This window comes from Taeniopygia guttata, chromosome 2 (assembly GCF_048771995.1).
Source record: "Taeniopygia guttata chromosome 2, bTaeGut7.mat, whole genome shotgun sequence".
NCBI classification, from domain to species: domain Eukaryota; kingdom Metazoa; phylum Chordata; class Aves; order Passeriformes; family Estrildidae; genus Taeniopygia; species Taeniopygia guttata.
In genome coordinates this window covers 67,428,503-67,448,324 of record NC_133026.1, presented here as the reverse complement: position 1 = coordinate 67,448,324, position 19,822 = coordinate 67,428,503, and the positions used below count along the sequence as shown (strand labels likewise).

The 19,822-nt window shown below is 41.4% G+C and overlaps 1 protein-coding gene across 4 annotated transcripts in view; it reads left to right on the top strand.

Annotated features, from left to right (window-relative positions):
- The window catches only part of JARID2 (jumonji and AT-rich interaction domain containing 2), a 210,262-nt gene extending 190,467 nt beyond the window's left edge, over window positions 1-19,795 (top strand). For 3 of the 4 annotated variants that reach the window (XM_002189147.6, XM_072924165.1, XM_072924164.1), the window contains exons 9-18: window positions 2,218-2,310; window positions 2,746-2,864; window positions 2,997-3,067; window positions 3,900-4,014; window positions 7,303-7,408; window positions 8,183-8,365; window positions 13,179-13,309; window positions 15,369-15,552; window positions 17,016-17,123; window positions 17,845-19,795. In XM_002189147.6, the coding sequence (XP_002189183.1) occupies window positions 2,218-2,310; window positions 2,746-2,864; window positions 2,997-3,067; window positions 3,900-4,014; window positions 7,303-7,408; window positions 8,183-8,365; window positions 13,179-13,309; window positions 15,369-15,552; window positions 17,016-17,123; window positions 17,845-18,021 (1,287 nt within the window). In that variant the 3' untranslated portion in view covers window positions 18,022-19,795. Of the gene's footprint in view, window positions 1-2,217; window positions 2,311-2,745; window positions 2,865-2,996; window positions 3,068-3,899; window positions 4,015-7,302; window positions 7,409-8,182; window positions 8,366-13,178; window positions 13,310-14,025; window positions 15,553-17,015; window positions 17,124-17,844 lie in introns of all 4 variants that reach the window. The other variant, XR_012053914.1, reaches the window with a different exon arrangement.
- The last annotated feature ends 27 nt before the right edge of the window (window positions 19,796-19,822 follow it).

Below are 19,822 nucleotides of genomic sequence, written 5' to 3'. Positions count from 1 at the left end.
TCAGCTCATATTTATGTTTGCTTTAATCTCTTTAACATTCATAGCTTTGCAGTGTCCTTCTCTCTGCCTTCCCTCCAGGATTGGTGGTGGTGGTGATGCTCCCCCTTGGTTGTCCCCTGCATCAGATGTGAGAAGAATCGGGAGGAAATAGGAATTTCTTTTCTTAAACCTTCCTTTATTCTTGTCACAGCCAACAGAGACTCTGCTTTGTAGCTTAAAGCTCCTAGGACAGTTGTCAAACTGCTGAGATATTTTTCAGGGTGTTGGAAAGGGTATTTTCTCCCCCGCAATTCATTTTGTGTTCTGGTTAGAATGCTCCATTAAAGCATTTTAAATTATTTTCTGTGGTGTCATCAGAAAATGTTACAGGATTCCTCAGATTAAAGAAAACAACCAAACAGCACAGACAACCCTCAGCCATTTAATTTGTTCTACAGTTTTTAGGAGACTAAAAAGACTAAATTCTTGGCAGAGGAAGAAATGTGTATATGCAAATTTAAAGGGTTAAACTGTTCCAGTTTTCCACTTTCTTTTTTCTTGCTTGCTATATGCTTCTACTTTATTTCTTGTCTATTTGAAAAATGGAAAGACATGGCTAATCTTGGAATATGAGGCCTTAATTTTGTTTTTCTGAATAAGATGAGAGGAAGAGGCAAGTGACTGAGAGGAGGCGGCTGCTGCAGTGTTGGTTTGCCCCCGGTGGCGGCTGCGCCCGAGCGCAGTGACTTGGTGCGGGCCCAGCTCTTTGCGAGAGGTTTTGTTGTAAAAGGCTGCCACAATAAACCATTCACGAGGGCATTAAAAGATGAAGGAAATTGCTTATTGGATCACAGAGAATCCAGCTCTGAAGTTTATGGGAATCAGAGTGCCCCAGGCCCTGGGCATTTCACAAACTTTTTCTGCTAAAGCTAATTATGCAGCATTCAGTTTAAAAAGTGACAACGTTACAACCATATGAGCAGAGTGATAGACTTGGCCTGTGGGGGAAAGCTGCTTTTATAGATCTTTCTAGTTTATTCTTGGACATAGTTATTAAATAAATTAAACACAAGAAAAGGCTGAGGTGGTTTGGCAGATCTGTTTCATAATTGAAAAACTAGAAAGGTAGCAGTCCAAATAATAAAACTCATTTATGTAGAGTTTTTAAGTGTCTGGTTGCTCAGATGAGCTGTCAGGGGGCACAGTGGGAGGGAGCAGTGGATCTGGTGAGGGGGCAAAGATGTTTTGTACGCCCTGTTTGCAGGGTGCTGCTGGTCTCTGCGTGCAGCAGCACCCTCAGCCCTGGTGTGGTGCCTGCCAGCTCTCATGGCATGCAGCTTCCCAGCATCCTCCTTCTGCCCTGGAGCACAGGAGGCAACAGAGGTGTTCCTGTCCAGGCACATCACAGTGTCAGGGCTGAAAGGAGCACGTGGGTTCTCATGCTCTTGCCTCCAAAGCCATCGGACAATGCTTCCTAGAGCTTCTGGTGGGTGTAGGTGTGCAGGAAAGCAGCTGCCTGGAAACTTTGGGCTAGCTCAAGCAGAAAACCAAGTCAGAGCCTTTTCTTGTACAGCTCTTGCAGCAGTGCCAAGAATGAAGGCACTTATTCAGCAATTTTACTGTGTTTTCCTTTTCCTAACTTTGTAATAACAGGTCTTGGTTCCTTGGCATTTGAACTGCTTTTATTGAATTGAGCATAACTAGTTTTTGAAAGCAAGTGATTACAGTAATCCTCGCAAACTCTGCTTTTTGTGACACTCTTCCACCATATACAACATTTGATGCTGAGCATTTCTGTGAATTTTCTAAGTCTTTTTTCACCTGCTTCTTGTACATAAAGAGCATGGCCACGTGGTCCCTGGATAATGTATTGGATAATGTAAATTACTGTACATTACTGGATAATGTAAATTTTGACTGGCTGCCTACTGGGTTCGTTGCAACCTATCATAGGAAGCTGGGCCATGTCCATCCTCTGTATTTATCAGATACCGAGCATTGTGCTGGACAAAGCAGTGCTCCTTCTGGGAACATTCAGTTGGCCTTTTTACATGGGAAGTTCATGTGATTGAATTTCCATATCTTCTGAGGTATTTTCTCATACCTCTTCTGGAGACTTCATCCTCCTTCACTCTATTGACACCTGGGATTGAGCCTGTAAGGAAAAGAGTGAGGACCTGGGGGAATGTAAGCATGTTTTTTCATTTTCACTTTTAATTTTATTTTATTTTTCCACAGGGTAGGTCTGTTTCTTTAACAACCTTCTACCGAACAGCAAGAAACATCATGAACATGTGCTTTACAAAGGAGCCTACAGTAGCTGAAGTAGAGGTGAGGCCAGCACAAGGGGTGGTAAAGGTTTTTGTTTCAGGGCACTGAGTATGGGGATTCAGGACAGTCAATTTTCAAGCATTTCTCTAATCAGTTTAAGACTGCGTAGTTTAGAATTTTTAAAAAATGGTTAAATAGACATGGTGCATTCTTCCTTTTTAAAATTTCTTGAACATTTTTAATAAAGATATTGATGAACTGAGGAAGAGAAAGAATTCTAAATCTGACATGTGCTGAAACACAGAAACCAAGAGAATCTAAATTTTGCCTGCCTTATTGTGACTTTCAATTATTTATATTTTTATTTTTAAGCAGTATTTTATGTTGAATTACAGCGAGGCTGTGAAAGCCTCGTAAATTTCCGAGGTTTATATTTTAATGAGAGATACCTTGTTCAGTGAATTTAAAATGCATTACTGCTTTCTCCTACCACAGCAAGAATACTGGCGGATAGTGGAACAGAAAGATTGCCATGTAGCAGTGCATTGTGGAAAAGTAGATACCAACACCCATGGGAGTGGTTTTCCTGTGGGAAAATCTGAACCATTTTCAAGGTAGGATTCCCAAATCCATCCTCTTTGTTGCCTCACTCCTGAGCAGAGCCCAGCAGGGCAGCTTGGCACTGGGAGTGTTGGCATTGGCAATGTGCATTGACTGTGTCTGTCTCTGTGTCACCCCTCAAACAGGCATGGGTGGAACCTCACAGTCCTTCCTAATAATACAGGATCCATCCTGCGACATCTTGGTGCTGTGCCTGGTAAGCAAGTCCCTCCTCTGTGTTTTCAGCCAGTGTCAGTGTCCTCTGAACGTGGTGCTGTGGGCACCAAATGCTTCTCCCTCTTCCAGGTCCCCCTGTTCTGACTGAGCAGACGTGTAGTTTTATGTAGCAGGTGCCACTTAAAGGGGTGAAGGCAGCCATGCAGATAAAGGATTAATGAACAATTGAGACCCTATTCCTGGGAGGAGCCATTGTACCTGCAGTATCCCTTGCTGTTCTTGCCAGCCTGTCAGTGTTCTTGTGTGTTAGGACAGAACTGTGCTAATGCCACACTTGCAAAATGTAGTCTGTAGAACTGGGAAAAGCAGCACACACATTTTCTAAATGAATTGACACAAATTCTCCAGCTGCCTATACACCGTTGCAGTTTACTGGTAAGAAACATTGGAAGCACAGTGAAATGTCCTGTTGAGATCAGGTGTGGAGCCTGAAGAAAACAGCTGGGAAACAGAATACCTGTTGAAAAGTTATCTGTGTGCTTCACAACATGAAGTGACCTCCTCTGATCAAGGGAAGTGAGCTTTAATTACAGGTATTTGTAAATTCTCCTAAGAATAAAAGTTGTATACAGCTATTAGAAAGCAAACATGTTCAAGGGTACTGCAGTTTGCTGGTAGATATTTTCTTAGTTGAAAATGCTGAATTTGTTAAATTACTCCCTGTGAATTATTTAGTCTGATAGGAAGACTGATAACATCAAGGGTCAGCTAACAAGGAGAGTAAGATTTTTTATTTAAATGCCCTCTCAAACTGTCTTTTACTGAATAAACTGAAGTTACTCAAAACTCATTTTTCAATCTCTTTGTTTTAGGAGTGACAATTCCTTGGCTAAATATTGGCATGGTCTTTTCTACCTCATGCTGGTCTCGAGACCAAAATCACCTTCCATACATTGACTACTTACACACTGGTGCTGATTGCATTTGGTAGGTATTCCTGTGGTTTTTCTTCACTTTCCCTGCAGTGGCTGCCTGTAGGCTGGCGTTAATAGCAACTTGTGTAGCACTTTTGTATGAGGGAATCTCACCTAGAGAGCCCAGTGTGTGTGTGTGTGTGTTGAGGGTCTTCCAGTTTTAATGGGAAAATGTGGTACAAACTTAGGAGATGAAAACCCTTTTCCTGGGAGAAAAGTTTCACTTGGTTTTCTGTGGTCTATTCTGGTGTCCCCATGGTGGCAGTGGCATCATGGACTGCTCTTTATGCACATGCAAAGTGCGCTCTCACACATTTCTCAGATGCTGCTGATGTCAGGGGTTCTGATCCAGCTGTCACTGGGAAAGCACATGGCCCAACAAAAAGCATTTGAGATCTGGAGAAAACCATTAAAGCAGGATCTCCTCCCTCTCTAAATGTGTTAAGTTGAAGAGATGTTCTGTATGTGATCCTTTCAAGGGATAGAGGTGTAACTGGTGGATTATGCTGCAGACCTGGGAGTTTGTCAGTTTCTGTCATGGGCATTTCATGGCTCTTCTCCCTGTTCTGTGAATCAGGAATCTGTAATCTCTTATAATAGTATACTGTCAGGACAGATCACTGAGCAAACTACGTTGTCCTCAACCTTAGGTGAGTCTGTTTCTCTCTAAAACATTAGTCTTACATGACAGTAAATTCCAAACAGAATTCAAAAATTCCCTAATTAAGTTCTGAGGTCACTCTTCATGCCGTGTGTCAAAACATGTGACTCTTGGGATTGAACAGGCTTGCATGCAGACAGCTCAAATTTTAGGAAAGACTACTGTTCCTGTTTTTCGAATCCAAGAACAATAAAAGTAAAGAAGCCATTTGTTTTATCTTGATGGACTTATAGAGATGATTATGTAACTTAAGGCATCTTTGTGATGATAGCCTTGATGAAACAGTCATAGTAGGCAGGAATAACTCATAAGAAGGAAGTGAAACTCCTTTGTCTGCTGAAGCTATTCTTCAGCAAGGCTGCCAGCCTGAAGTGTCAGGGTAGTATTCATTAGCTCATTACAACTTTTAATAGTGCAATAAAGCATCCATCTGTGTTAGGAGAAGATGAATTTAACATCTGCGGGTCTGGTGTGGAGTAGCCCTGATAGCATTGCCTTCAGTCACTGCTTTGGGGACAACAAGGTGGCCAGTGGGCTCCAAACATCTCCTTCCTCTTGCCAAGTCCCTCTACCACCCAGAAATCTTCTCCAAGGACAGATCCTGCGCTACTCAAACTACTTCGCTTACCTGCAGATTGCTCAGCTCACTCTCTTATCTCTCAGGTTTTACCTCTTGGAGATTAAACAAGGGAGAACTCAATTTTCATGCAGGGCAGAGGTCAGTGACCTAACCTTTTTATTCTGGAGGGATCCTCAGTGCCCATTAAAAAAAAGGAGGAAATCTTGTTCTGCCAAGACATTCAGAAGTCTACATTGGCTGCTCACTTCCCATTTTTATAGGTACATCAGGAATTGCAGATGAGTGCAATTGCAGCATACGCCAGTTGCAAAGGATCTCACGCCCCTCTATGCCCCCAGGTATTCAGTTCCATGCACTTCTGTGCTGCCCTTCCTCTTCACACAACCTTCCCAAGCATTTTCCTGTGCTTGTCTTGTGAGGGACTGTGTGCTTGAATCTTCTGTCTGTTCCAGCCATATTTTCTGACTCTAAAAGAGATGAGTGGGTTCTGCCATGATGGGTTCAAATTTAAAATATTTTCATCCATGTAACTAGACTGATACACCACACCTGGGGAGCTGTACTGAAGCTGTCACTGTTAGCAACACAATATTTGAGACATGGCACACTTTTAAAAAATTGCTGTTCGGACTTGATCCTTACTTGATGCAAGATGAAGTTCTTCTACTTCACCTCTCTATAACCTTGGGAGTTCTTAGCAAGGTCCTGACCATTGTCAATATATATGTAAGGAGTTGGTCTTTGTACAGCTGGGCAACCAGCTCAATAAAACTCTTACTGTGGCTGCAATTAGCCACAGCAGATAATTTCATGTCTTCTGCCTCTTGGCTTGAAGATCAACAAACACAAATCAAAGTCATCATCAGTAGAGTGAACAGTGAGGAGGTGTTCAGAGCATAGGAAGTGCAGCTTCCTACAGATTCTTCAGTCAGGATAACCCTCTGCGATGCACACGGAGTTATGTTACTAGCAAGTACCCTGACAAGGTGTGTAAGGCCAGCAGAACACTTCATGAAGTTGCTGGAGAGATCAGATGAATGGCAGGAAGACTGTACCAGTTCCCCAAAATCTTTCCAGCTTCACTGTCTTGTTCCAAATTTGGAAAAATGACTCTGTGTGTGTGTTTGTGTGTGTGTGTTTCTGGTGTGGTATTCCAGCTTGAGGTCTCACTGCCTAAAGGGAAAGGGTAAGTCATGGTAAAGCTGGAGATGCTTTTGACTTGCCTGAGCATCACCCCTTGGATAGGCTGCAGGCAAGAGCAGTGACCAGTTGTCACCATATCACCTCCCTGCATCCAGAATAACAGCAGTTCTCTGGATGTGTGGCTCTAAGACTCAAGACTCCTTGTCTCTTGTGTTACTTCTTCTCATTCTGCTGAGGGAGCAGCGCTGGCAGTGAGCACGAGAGGACAGCTGCTTCCTTGACTTCTAAAGAGAAGAGGATGTGCAACTTGGCAGATTCCCAGCTGAGTTTGAAACCTCTCCTGCCACTTTGGCTGCTTTTAGTCAGGTCTTTTGTTGCAAGGGAGAGGAGGGATGTGGGATTTGTTAAGTAAGCAAGGCAAGAAGGTCTTGGGCAACTTCATGCACTAAGAGTAGAGGGAATTTGTGATTTCTTGACTGTTACAAACAGAAAATGTTACTAAATGTGAAGATGCTTTGGTTGATAATAAATACAGTTTTTTATGGTAAAGACAACTACATACATTGGTGCGCACAAGATGCAAGCTTTTGTCCATAATTAGCTGGTTTGGTGCTGTTAAAATGACCATCAATCTATTGCTGGTTTCTCTCATCCGACTCTACAGAGGACTGAGTTTTCACATTTCTGTTTTGGGGATTTTGTATCTTCTGACACTTACCGAATATGATCAGACTGAGTCTGAATAAACAACTTCCCTTCAATCCTCAGTGTTTTACCAAAAGAACTGTGTGTGAAACCCTGTGTTGAATTTCTTTCTTCTAATCAATGTGTTGGTCTGAATTGTCTGTTACTGTGTAGCTGTGGACCATTATTTACTCCACAGTAAATATTTCTCTTTTCCTCTGACAAAACAATAGGTATTGCATTCCTGCTGCAGAGGAGAACAAACTTGATGATGTGGTACATACCCTGCTGCAAGCCAATGGCACTCCAGGGCTGGAAATGCTTGAAAGTAATGTAATGGTAGGTTAACACTGGGAGAGATGTTCCCATTTGAGAGCCCTAGGCTAATCAGGAGGCTGATTGGTTGGGGATTTATTTTGGTTTTGTTTTACACTGCAGTGATGCAGCGGGGGCTACTTTCTGTGTGCAATGTTTACCCACATGGTATTTTTCTAACAAGGCTGTTACTATGTATTAATATAAAAACAAACACGTAAGTGCAATAAATGTCCATTTTTAATACTGTGTGTAGCCTCACAAAGGGAGTGGGATTTAATCAGTTCATCTGCCATGACTGACATTTTATGATGCCAGCATGGATAGGAGAAATCTAATACTTACGTATTTTTGCCTCCTTTGTTTATCTTTTGGATAACAATCTATTTTTATGTACATTTAAGGACAAATTGGGGAGCTCATAACAAAACACCCTCCCTTGTTAGCATGGGCTACCCATGTTAGCATCTCACACAAGTGCAGTAGCACAATGGATTTAATGCCAAGTCGGAAAAGATCAGGTGGAAAGCTGAATGATCCCCATTGCTTTCTGTAGGAGCAGACCGTGTTCTGTCCTTGGGCATATGGGAGTTTCAACTGTTGGTTTGAGGAGAGGCATTTCTGCAATTGTCACTCCCAACGCTGAGGTTCGGAATAGGAGAGGGAGAGCCACTGGAGTGGAGCTGTTTGCAGAGCCCAGCTTTGCTCCGAGAGCAGGAGTGTGTGGCAGCACCCAGCCAGGAAGAAAGTTCCCATTGACTGCTTTTCTCTCTCTTTTTTTTTTCTGTTTCTTTCCAGATCTCCCCAGAGGTCTTGTGTAAGGAGGGGATCAGGGTGCACCGTACTGTACAGCAGAGCGGGCAGTTTGTTGTCTGTTTTCCTGGATCCTTTGTGTCCAAAGTATGTTGTGGCTATAGTGTTTCCGAATCGGTGCACTTTGCTACCACCCAGTGGACAAGTATGGGCTTTAAAACAGCCAAGGTAAGGAGAAAAGGAGTTAAAATGGATTCACGGCCCTGCCATCTAAAAGGACAGCAGACATTCCAGGATTGGTAGCATTATGAGAGTAGTGCTACTACGTCTGTTTTCCTGGACTAATAAATAAATAAAAGAAAGTAAAAAATTCTGCAAGGCATAAGATGATCCAGTGTTGTCAGAAAAGTGACTGAGTTGTTAACTGACAGTTAAAGACTTGTGTATATGTAAAAAAATTCAGAAGATTGTTGTGCCTGCAGACCAGTTTGCAAGGAAGCTTTTCAAAAATCCCTTCAGAGCTAATGATTATACATTGTATTATGCTTACTAATTGTTTTTTTTAAAGTGATGTTTTCTAGAACCATTAGAATCTCAGGTGCAAATATCTAAATAACTGTGCTCGTTAGCTACTATGGTAGGCAGAGTCACTTAATACTCACAGCTGTATTGCTTGTTTTTCTCTGCCCCTTCATTCAGGAAAAGCTGTTGATCAGGGCAATTTCAATTTTAATTGACTTGAAAATCCTTAGGTTCACTGACCAGCCCATCCAATACTAGATGTAAATAAATAACCTTCCCATTCCCTTCTCACACAACTGACCAAGGCACGTTGCCTGTGATTTGTCCAGTCATCATCATTCTGGCTACATTTCTGTGTTCTTGGACAAAGAATATACATTACTAACTGTGTTCCCAACCTTCTGAAATACACTCTGGGTTACAGATAATATTTTGGTAGTGTTTTATAGCTAAGCCACTAATAAATTGTCCTTTACAGCTTCAGACCAAGTTACTAAGTAATTAACTGTAATATGTCCACAGTTAGGGATTGCTTCTTTGGGGTAAATGTAATTCTTCCAGCCTGGTTATACTAACTGTATATTAACTTAGTTTGAAATAAAAGGTTATTTTATTATCTATTTATTTTGGGGGAACGTGGGAATTGTGTATATCTATAAGTAAGGCATAAGAATCCTGAGCTGACCTTTCCTGTTGGAACGTACATGATTATATTAACTCCATGTGCTGTATTTATCTCTCTACTGAACACTTGCTTGATATCGTGAAAAATGCTACTCCTGTAAGAGACAGACATCACTATGCAGCAATTAAACAGCTCTTGGTGCCTCAAATTTTGAAGAACAGTTTCTTTTGATTAATTTTTAAGAGCTTTGCATTGGGTAAATATAAGATGGCTGAAAATCCATCAGATTACAGTCTGTGATAATCTACCTTGGAAATTGAAGTCACAGCTCTCACAAACTTCACAAGAACCACTTGAATTTATACTTTTGAAACATCTACTGTGTTGTTCTTTTATTTCTTCGTTTTTCTTTCCCTTTCTGTCCTTAAACTGTCTTGTGTTCTAAATTCCCTTTGATTTCGGAAATTATTCTTTGGTTCCTCCACTTTACCAAGGCACGTTGCCATCTCTGCTACAATGCTGGCCAGGATTGTGCTTTCCAGAGGTGGTGAGACATTGTGTGTAATGGGCGAGATCCCCCTTTTGTACTGTTAAATGAACTCTCTGGTAAACAACTGAACCTTCTGTCTGTTTGTTCTCCACAGCAATACTCACAGTTTTTAGCATTTGATAAATTAACTTTGTTTTCATCCTGTGATACTGTGACCTGATTTTTTTATAGTGACTCTCTTTATTTACTGAAATGATGTTGTTTCATTTTTGTATTGAATGACTGCTCCATCTCCTTTAATACATGCAAAAATGAAATTCTACATCAGAAATTGCATTGATTTCAGTCTTACAAGCACTTTGGAAAAAATGTTGGAATAAAAGGGTTTATATAAACAACTGTGTAAACGGACAGTGAGGTTTAAACTAGACCATATTTGGAACAAGGTTGCTGGTTTTAAAAAGCACCCTAAGAGCTCTTGAAATTTTAAGGTAAGGATAAGAAGATTTAGAGTTGTGGTGGAAGAGTGTGTGTTTGGAGTGGCAAAGGGATAACTCCATAGCTTCATTGGGCAAAGTCAGTGAAACTCATTTAGGAAACTGAAGTACAGAATGCTGGACTAAATGAAAGCACTCTGGGTTAGCGGTTTGGAAATAAGAGGGAATGTCTGGTTTTAAAGGAGGCTTTGGTACTAGGGCCTACCAGAAATTGGGTGGGAAGAGACTCAGCTGGTAATACAAGAGGAAGAACTACATAGGAAAGATGGAGTTAGTCACTGCTGGACACACTGGAAAGCTTACAGTCCATAAACCAGGTTTAACTCTGATACCAGTGACACAATCCTTGTGCACTGATCTCCCAAATAGGAAAGCTGTGGTATTAGCAGAGTACTCCCTGGCCATCCATGGAAGATGCTGGCAGGGGTGGGCCATATATTTCCCCAGCTCCAGTTTAAGTTGGGATGAAGAACATGCCTTTAAAATGCCACAGGTTTCCCACTCCTTGGCTCCTGTCACAGAGCTGTCTCACCCTGAGCTCCTTCAGATGCAACCAAAGGGAAAGTGATCCTACAGAAGTGTACCTGATGTCCTCACTAGAAAGAGGTGGGCTGTGGTGGAGAGCAGAGATTAAGATCCTTGGAAAAGCAGTAAAATGCAAAATAACCACTGCTGTGGAAATAAATGTACAAAAAAATGAGAACAGGGCAACCACCATGATGGCTTTTGCAGCAAGGTCATGGCATCCAGCCCTTAAAACTTTTGGAAGTAGGTAAGGACAAGAGTTGCAGCTGAGAAAGTCTGTGAGCATTTTTAGGAGAAAAGGCTTATAAATAAATTGAAAGGTGCAGTTCACACACCAAAAAAAACCCAAACTGATTTAAAGAAAAGCAGAGGATAGGTCAGTTTTTATCATAAATGTAGGCAGTCTTTTTCTGCATTCCTCAGGAGTTTGTACAAGCACAGTTTAAAGTATCCATAAATAACCTAGGAAGGGAAGTTCATAGCAAAACAAATTCTTCATGCTGAGGGTATTAATGGTAATGGCAGCAAAAATTAAAGCTATGAAGTGTTACAGAAAGATTTCCTGATATTGAGTGAGGCAAGTGAGAAAATGGAAGATGAAGTTCAGTGTTGATAAATGTTAAATTTAAAAACGTAATCGTAATGTGACAGATACAGAGATGGGCCCTGAATGATGGGCTCTTGCTACTGAGAGAAGAGGTCTTTGGATTCCTATGGAGCTGTCAATCAAGTGCTCTGGAGTGGCATAACAAAAATACATTGAATGTTAAGAATTAGAAGGAGAGAATAGATCACAAAGCAGAAACTGCTCTGGCACTGTGTAGTCTTGGTGGTTTGTGCAATTCAGAGCCTCTAATTACAGAAGGAATGTAGAGGAACTAGAAAAAGCACAGCAGAGATCAATGGTTAAAACTAATAATTAGCTCCTGCATTAAATACAAGAGTGCTACTCAGCCTGGAAAAGGAATGACCAAGAGATGTATGAGAGCAAGAGAGATCACCATTGCCAGACTGATAATAATTATAATGTGAATGTTCACTGACTTTCATGACATTGAAAAATGTGTCACAAGAAATAATCAGGCAAGCACTAAAAGATTTAGTACAAGTCTGTTGCAAAATACTTACCTGTGTATTTCTCTGTATGGAAGAGAAAAATGTAGATAGGTTCAGAAATTCAGATAAATGCAGAGATACAGCAAGTTGTGCTAAACCCCACTCGGGCTCAGGGTGTCCCTGAGCCGTCACCCAACTGGAGCTGACCTTGCTTTCTTGTCCAGCCACCCACCATGGCTGTGTGTGTTGCCTGTGCAGGATTCTTCCCTGGATTGGTCTATTCTTGTGTACACAGCCTCAGACTAAGCAAACCTAACATGGAAAAATCTTCCTACACCACTCCTAACCATGCAGGTGTTCCAAGCACAGGGTCTGGCAGAGCAAATACCTTCTGAAGAATACTTTTCTTACCTCTGAACTCCTTTTGAACCCTTTTTGGTCAGCAAAGGCTGCTATTCCATTTTATATGATAGTTATCACTTGAATGCACATAATTTGTGTTACTAAAAATTATTAATTTTATTATACATTCATTGGTTGTGAAAAAAAGAAATACCCAGAACATATAATTACGGTTATAGAACAGGGTCAAAAAAAATTAACGTAAAAAATAAAATCTTTGGGATTGTGTGTGCTGAGTAGGTATTTGGCAGGTTTAACCACTAACCAGAAATGTCACCCTCACATTACAGTCCAGTGTTAGCTTGTTTGAACTCCCTGACTCTACATAAGCCAAAACAGACCTCTGGAGGTACTGGGAAAGTGCTGCACTTTTCCCACCTGCACATTACATAAAGGAATTTGCTTACTTAAGAATTATCAAAAAGGTTTCAGCTACCAAAATAATTCAGTTTGTATTGAGTGAAAAACATAACTTTAAAAGCTTTCACAGAGAGGAATCTGTAACAGGCAGAACTGAACCCCCCTCTTTTGCCTTTTGTCTCTTTTCCCTGGCATCTGCCTGTTCTGCTAGGTTTTTTTATGTTTTAAAAGATGTGAAATAACACTAGTCCTGGTTTTCAAGTAGGTCATATGTATAGATCTTACACTGTTTGTACTCTGAGCCATCCAGTATTACTGAACTTGAATGATGGCGTTGCTCCTCTTGGCCTCCACAGGAAAAAATTTTAGGGAGAGAATTTTGAGGTGCCTGGAACATAAACTGGGACTTTGGAAAGATTTTACTTGTGGTGGTTTTAAAAGGCTACTTTTTGCTTCAGCTTATTAGTATCAATAATTTAATTAACTAATATTGAATTAATTCTTGGTAACATTCTATTTTCAAATTTGTTCAGGAACTAATGTGGCAAATTTCTCCTGTCCCAGGAAATGAAGCGGCGCCGTATAGCCAAACCATTTTCAATGGAAAAGTTACTTTATCAGATTGCAACAGCAGAAGCAAAAAAAGAAAACGGACCGACTCTGAGTACGATATCATCACTCCTGGGAGAGCTCAGGTAATGGATTGGGGGCCTGCTTACCTCTTTTGTTTTCATTGACAGACTCCAGAGGTGGATGACGTGACGTAAGTAACCCTTTCAGACACACTTTGTCCCTACTTATCCAAGCCAAAGCCCAGCAGATGTACCTGAAGACAGGCACACATGGAAGAAGCAACTTCCTTGGTTGTAGCTGATGTGACAGTGTCCATGGTTAGGATGTCTTAATTCTAAAAATTCCCTACTTTAGACATCTTATAAAAATTGAAACTGCAGTTTGCACTAGGTTTTTATTTTGTTAATTCTTGGTGCTGAGAGTTGAGATTTCCTGATGCATTACGTGAACTATGTGGTGCCAAGTGGTTAAATGCCTTCCTTGAGTTTTTCAGCTTCTTGGCATCAGTAGTCACTGTCAATCCATGTCCGTAGTGGGTTTTGCACCAGGAACCCTTGTCTTCAGTATCAAGACTGTTATACTACAGGTGCAAAAGGTCCTTAGCATGCAGAAAGTTGTCTTGGTTTTAAATAGTGAGTAAGAGAGCAGTTGTGCATGCATGGTAACGCATCTGGCATTAGAACTCCAGTGTTTTAAAGAGTAAAAGCGTCACACTCCTTTTTCTCTCCAGTATTAAGGACACATGTTCAGGGTTTCTCTTAAAATTGGTGAGAAAAGAAAATACAATGTTGCCTGGCTTCCTGTGTAATGATCTTCTCTTTTGTTCCCTACCATGTAGTTGCTACCTATCTTTCAAGTTTGTGACAACTGATACTCGAGATGTCAAGAAAGTTTTGATGAATGGAGTCTACAAACTGTATTTAACTAACTAGCATGTTCATTTGGAAAATTTCCAGTGACATATTGAAGGGGAAAACAGCCCATGTGTTGTTTAGTGTTCAGAAAGAAATGCAAAGAGGTGTGCTGACTGCTTTACCTGCAGGTGGCTGTCCTGTGGGAATAACCACTTTCAAGTGCCTTTTTTTATCCCTTGAAGAGGAAGTCTGCAAGTACAAAAGGCGAAATGTTGGTGCTTGCTCTTAGACCATCACATCGACCTTTATCAGAGTGGTTCTCAAACTTGTTCTTATGCATAGGTTGGAATTCACTGGAGGATATGGATCCTTCCTGTGGCTGGTTATAAGAAACAAAAGCCCAGACAACAAAATCTAAAAAAAAAAAGGAAAAAAAAAAAAAGCCATCTGAAGTGGAATACTGTACCATATTTTTTTTTTCCTTTGTTTTGTTTTGCTTGTTTGTTGTGTCTCTTGCTGCCTCTTCTCCTGATATGCCTTGGTTGCTCAGTTTGCCCGTGCCATTTGCTTAGCTTGGCTCTCCACTCATCTTCAGCTGTGTCTGGTGGTGCATTTTTTTATCCTCCCCTTCCATCTGCTCAGCTCACTCTACACTTGCTGTCTTCCACTCAGCTCCAACCCAACCTGCTCTCCTAAAGCTGAAGAGTTCAGCACAGGAGGTATTGTCTGCCTTAGAGATGCCACGGGTGAAGGGCGGCCGGAGGGCTTGGTGGTTGTCCTTTATTGACATCTCCTTCTTTTTCCCTGGGTGTACAGCAAGATCTTCGTCTTTTGGCATAGTCACTTGCCCTGCTCCCCCTTTCCTGCCTGAAGCACCTTATGGCAGCAGGTCCTTGGTTCATCTCTGCCTCCTGATGAAGGGGCTGTTACTCCTGACAGCCACGGCTCCTCTTCCTCAAGGTGGCTTTTGGCAACTTCAGGAATGACAGTCATGTTAACCACAGCTCCTGACTCTCCACATGGCTCGAGCAACCATCGACCTCCAGGAAGTCCTCGGCAGTCCCCACTTCTCTGTGGAGCAGTTTGAGAACCATTGGCTTGATACAGTGGTCGCTGTTAAAATCCGGAGATAGCTTTTGCAATTAGGCAGCGTTTCCCGGGCGCTGGCTGTGTCTGCCGTGCTTAGGGAATGGCACCAACCTCCAAGAGCACTCAGGGCTTTGCGTGTGGAGCTCAGGTTTCAGTGAGGAGCTGGGTAAAGGGGTGACTGTGTGGCTCTGTGGTGGCTGGAGGCAGTGCCAGTGTCTGATTGTGCCCCCATTCACAGGGACACGGAGCTGAGGCAGCGGCGGCAGCTGTACGAGGCCGGTCTCCACTCCTCGGCGCGCTACGGCAGCCACGACAGCAGCAGCACCAGCGTGGATGGCAAGAAAAAGCCTCGAAAGTGGTTGCAATTAGAAACGTCGGAGAGGAGGTGTCAGATCTGTCAGCACCTGTGCTACCTTTCCATGGTGGGTACAATCCTTTGCCACTCCTGGGGTACTGTGCCCCTCCACTAGCAGTCCAGGGATCTACAGGTATTTAAGAGACAGCAGGTGGCCATGGAGCCATGTCCTGCACTCCATGCAAGACACAGAGGTGGGGTGGCATTTACTGCCTTGGCCAGTGGTGACAGAAGACAATGGTGTCAGCTGGCTTCCCACCCTGCCAGAAGGGATGAACCAGTGCCTTCAGACACCTAAGAGATGTTTGCACTGCACTAGGAGGGCTAACAAAGACACCTGCGGGTTGCCAGCAGCAGCAAGTTGTGACAGAGCAGGTCTCAGGATGAGCTACAGCTCAGACACGTCATGAGTCAGGCATGCAGCCACGGCCCATGCTGAGACTGTCCCTGCAAGCCGAGTTGCAGGGGAGATGTATCCCATCCATCAAACTGTTTGCCAGCCCATCCAAAAACAGCCCATAAACCTTCTCTCTGTTAAGAGGGAAATGCCTGCTGGCTTTTGAAGGTGTGCTGACCACTGCAGTGACACTTCTAGGCTTAGATCTGTATACAGAACAGAACCTACAAACACAGCAATGTCATTAAAAATACCTGAAGCCTCTCCCACAAGCTTATGTACCATTTTAATCCCAGGAACAAGTGTTCAGATGAACATAATGCAGTGCATGTGAGTCCATGGTTAGTCCTTTCAGTTTGGGAGTTCTTTTTATCTGGGATTTTTTTGGTTATAGATGTTAGATTTTTAATGGAAATGACATGTAACTGCATATAATCAGATGTAGCTGTTTCCCTCCCTAGGGTAAAATATGCTGAGTTTATACATGTCTTTAGACCGCTTTTCAAGTACCATTAGTTTTAAGTAACTTTAAAATGAGTTTATTTAAAAAAAAAACCCCAAAATAGTAACCTGTTAATTCTGGTCCATTTGCTGTGGAGTAAGTTTAATCATGGGAAGGATTTTTCCATATCACTCTTCAACAGTAGTCGTGGATAAAAATACCCAACTTGGTTGTTAAATTCCAAGCAGAGTGTGCAGGCCTGGCAGGCAGCCAGCTGAACAAATGTCACCTCTGCTGAACAAGACAGTATTTGAGGAATCCTGTGGCTAAGCTTATTACATCTTGTTCAAGGTAGCATTTTAAGTAATGGGAAACTGTTCATTTCAGGAGATCTTTAGGACTGCATAGAAGATGCCAATAAATGCATTATCTGTTTGGATTTAGCCCGCATTACTATTGGTGGAGGTTTTATTAAAATTATATATTTATTTGCCAACATTAGCACTCTAAGAGAGATTTTTTTCTTTCTACCTATTGCACATCCTGAATGATTGCACAATGTGCCTCACACCTTGTACTAAAATCCAGGTGTCATTCAGGCCATAATTGAGTACTGTGTGGAGAACACAGCTACAGTTTGGAGCTTAACTGCACTTCTTCCCCCCTCCCCCTCTTCTGCTCTTTCCTGTAGGTTGTACAGGAGAATGAAAATGTTGTCTTCTGCTTGGAGTGTGCCCTGCGGCACGTGGAGAAGCAGAAGTCGTGCCGGGGGCTGAAGATGATGTACCGCTACGATGAGGTGAGCATGACACCACACCAGGGCCGGGCTACCCAACACCTGGGAGGACACTTAACTCTGCCTTGGTCTCACTGAGGCCTCAGGAAAGTGTCTTAGCTTTGGGGGCTTGTCTTGGTTTTATTTTTTGATGTGAGAAGAAGGTGCTTTATTATGATTTAAGTAAAAAAGAAAAGACAACAAAGGGAACATGATGACACAGATGAAACTTGAAGCACAAATTCCATAAATATGTGCCACAGAATTTAAGAAGCCACTTAATGCTTTGGGATGAAACATGAGGCTTTGCTTTCTCTGTTTATGTTGTGGTAACTTCTGTACTTTTGAATACCTTCCCTCTGTTGGTAACTGGAAGTTCAGCAGACTTATTCCAGTCCAGCATGAGCATCCTTGTAGAGCATGTGCAGATGAGAGGTGCAGCAATGACTCCGAGCAAATGTGATGATGAATAACCCCAGAACTCAAGATGGGGACTTAGGACTGTGCCTGGGTTCTGGGCTGAGGCTCCATGTATTTAGCTGTGAGGGGACTTGGCCCCAAAGGTAAAGAGCAGAGCAGTGGGAGAAATGACATGTCAGCTCTTGGAGAGCAGCACTGGGTACAAACAGCCTTTTAAGATGGGGCTTCCCAGCATTTCTGAGCACTCCATTGCACTCCTGTTTAAGTGACTCTGGAGGAAGAGCAGATACTAATTTGTGTTTTGTTTTTCCCACTTCCTGAACAGGAACAAATAATCAGTCTTGTCAATCAAATCTGTGGAAAAGTATCTGGTAAAAATGGCAGCATTGAGAACTGTATCAGCAAGCCTACACCAAAAAGAGGACCTCGTAAGAGAGCGACAGTGGACGTGCCATCATCTAGGCTTTCATCCTCCAGTTCATCCAAAAGTGCTTCAAGTTAATCCTGAAGATGCCAACACTCTCATTTTGTCAATTTATATATATTTTTTGTAATTATTATACCATAGTTTGGAGTACTTGCTGTAGAATACAAGCTGTCTTTGCACTAGCTCTAAAGAAGATTTTCTTCTGGTTTTAGAGAACTAATTTTGTTTTAGCATTAAACTGTTGAAATTTTTTTTTTTTTTGTACTTAGACTAGATAGATACAGCAGTCTGATTTTTTTAAACTGCCGTATGTTCACTGTTTTAAAACTGGCAAGGGGCTGATAAAATATTAATTTGTATTGTCCCTATGGCTGAAAAAATAAAAAGCCTTTTTGGTAACTGTGAAGAAAGGCTTTTAACCCAGTTTTTGAATAGGTTAAAGTTTGATGTGTTTTATAATTTGTTCTCCGGTCATGTGAGCAGATTTTTCTAGAGAGAAAAGGGATAGGAGACAAAAACTTGAAAGAAATTGCTTTACTTTGGCTGTCTTTTATTCTGTCACAGCAAGATGAGTTTTGTAATTTTTTAAATTGGAGAACACACACTTTCTTTGGGAGGTTATGGCAGCTGAAGATGGACTTTGTTTCCTAACTGTAGGCAAAAGGAGGAGATTTGGAGTATGTTCTCTTTTACCAGCACATCACTATGCATCTGTTTTGAGGGGAAAAAATAAAAAAAAATAAAATAAAAAAATTTAAAAATGAAAAAAAATTAAAAAAAGGAGGAAAAAAGACTGCCTGCCTTGAGGAGTTATGTGAGGGAAAACTGTGCCTGATTTCATTAGGAAATCCATTCTGTTATTTTTTGGTGCTGTTGGCTACTTTATCAAAAACCCTTCAATAGCATCCTTAAAAAAAAAAAAAAAAGGAGATTAAAAAAAGAAAAAAAGTGATTGAAGCCATAAGTGCTTCTTTTGTCATAGACGTGCAATCTTTCTAACATTCCATTTCCATTCCACTGCTGTTTTTCACACCTTTACACAGTCAAGCATTAATTTTGTTTTGAATTTTTTTCATTATATGATCACATTTAGAGCCACTAGCAAGTCTGCATATTTCTTTTGAATGTGAAAATGCATTTGCTTTCATCTTGTCTATTTTTTCTCTTCATGTTGTAACAAAAAAAATCACACCTTTTGTACATATGCCTGTAAATTTTTTTAAATACTTGAGCCTTTTCTTGGGGTGGGGGGAGGGATGGCAGAGAGACAAGATGAAGAAAAGCCTTACGTTTCACTTTCTTCATCGGTTGGATTGGATGCTTACAGGGTTTTTCTTGTAACATTTATAAGTGCTGCTTACATCACTGAACAACAACAAAAAATAATAATGGAGTAGCTGTTGCCCTTTTCTGGTTGTGTGTACAGTATGTGTGGAATAAAAAAGGGAAAATGTTTTCACAAACTGTTTTGTTTCGTAATTGAATTCAACAATACCGTAGCTACCCATATTGCACTGAGCTTGCCAGTGGTGACTGTCAGGAAAGTCCTATAATACAATTTGTTGATTGTTGTTGCAGAAGACTGAACTGTTTTGGAATATTTAACAATAACATAAACAGAGTCAAGTGTTTTCAAATGTGGTTGTCTGGTTTTTATGGCCTTGCTGTGTACTTTTCCCTCTTGACAGTAAACTTCTGACTATGGCTTACAGTTTGACATTTAATTTATTAGCGCTGCTCTGCTCTCTTTCCTTGTTAGGAAAGACTTCATGTTGTTTATTGCCAGTTTTTTGTTTACTTTCCAGGTTTGTACTACGAGGTTTAATAAAAAAAACAAAACTTTTTTGGACATTTTGTCTGTCTTCTGGAAAGCGAG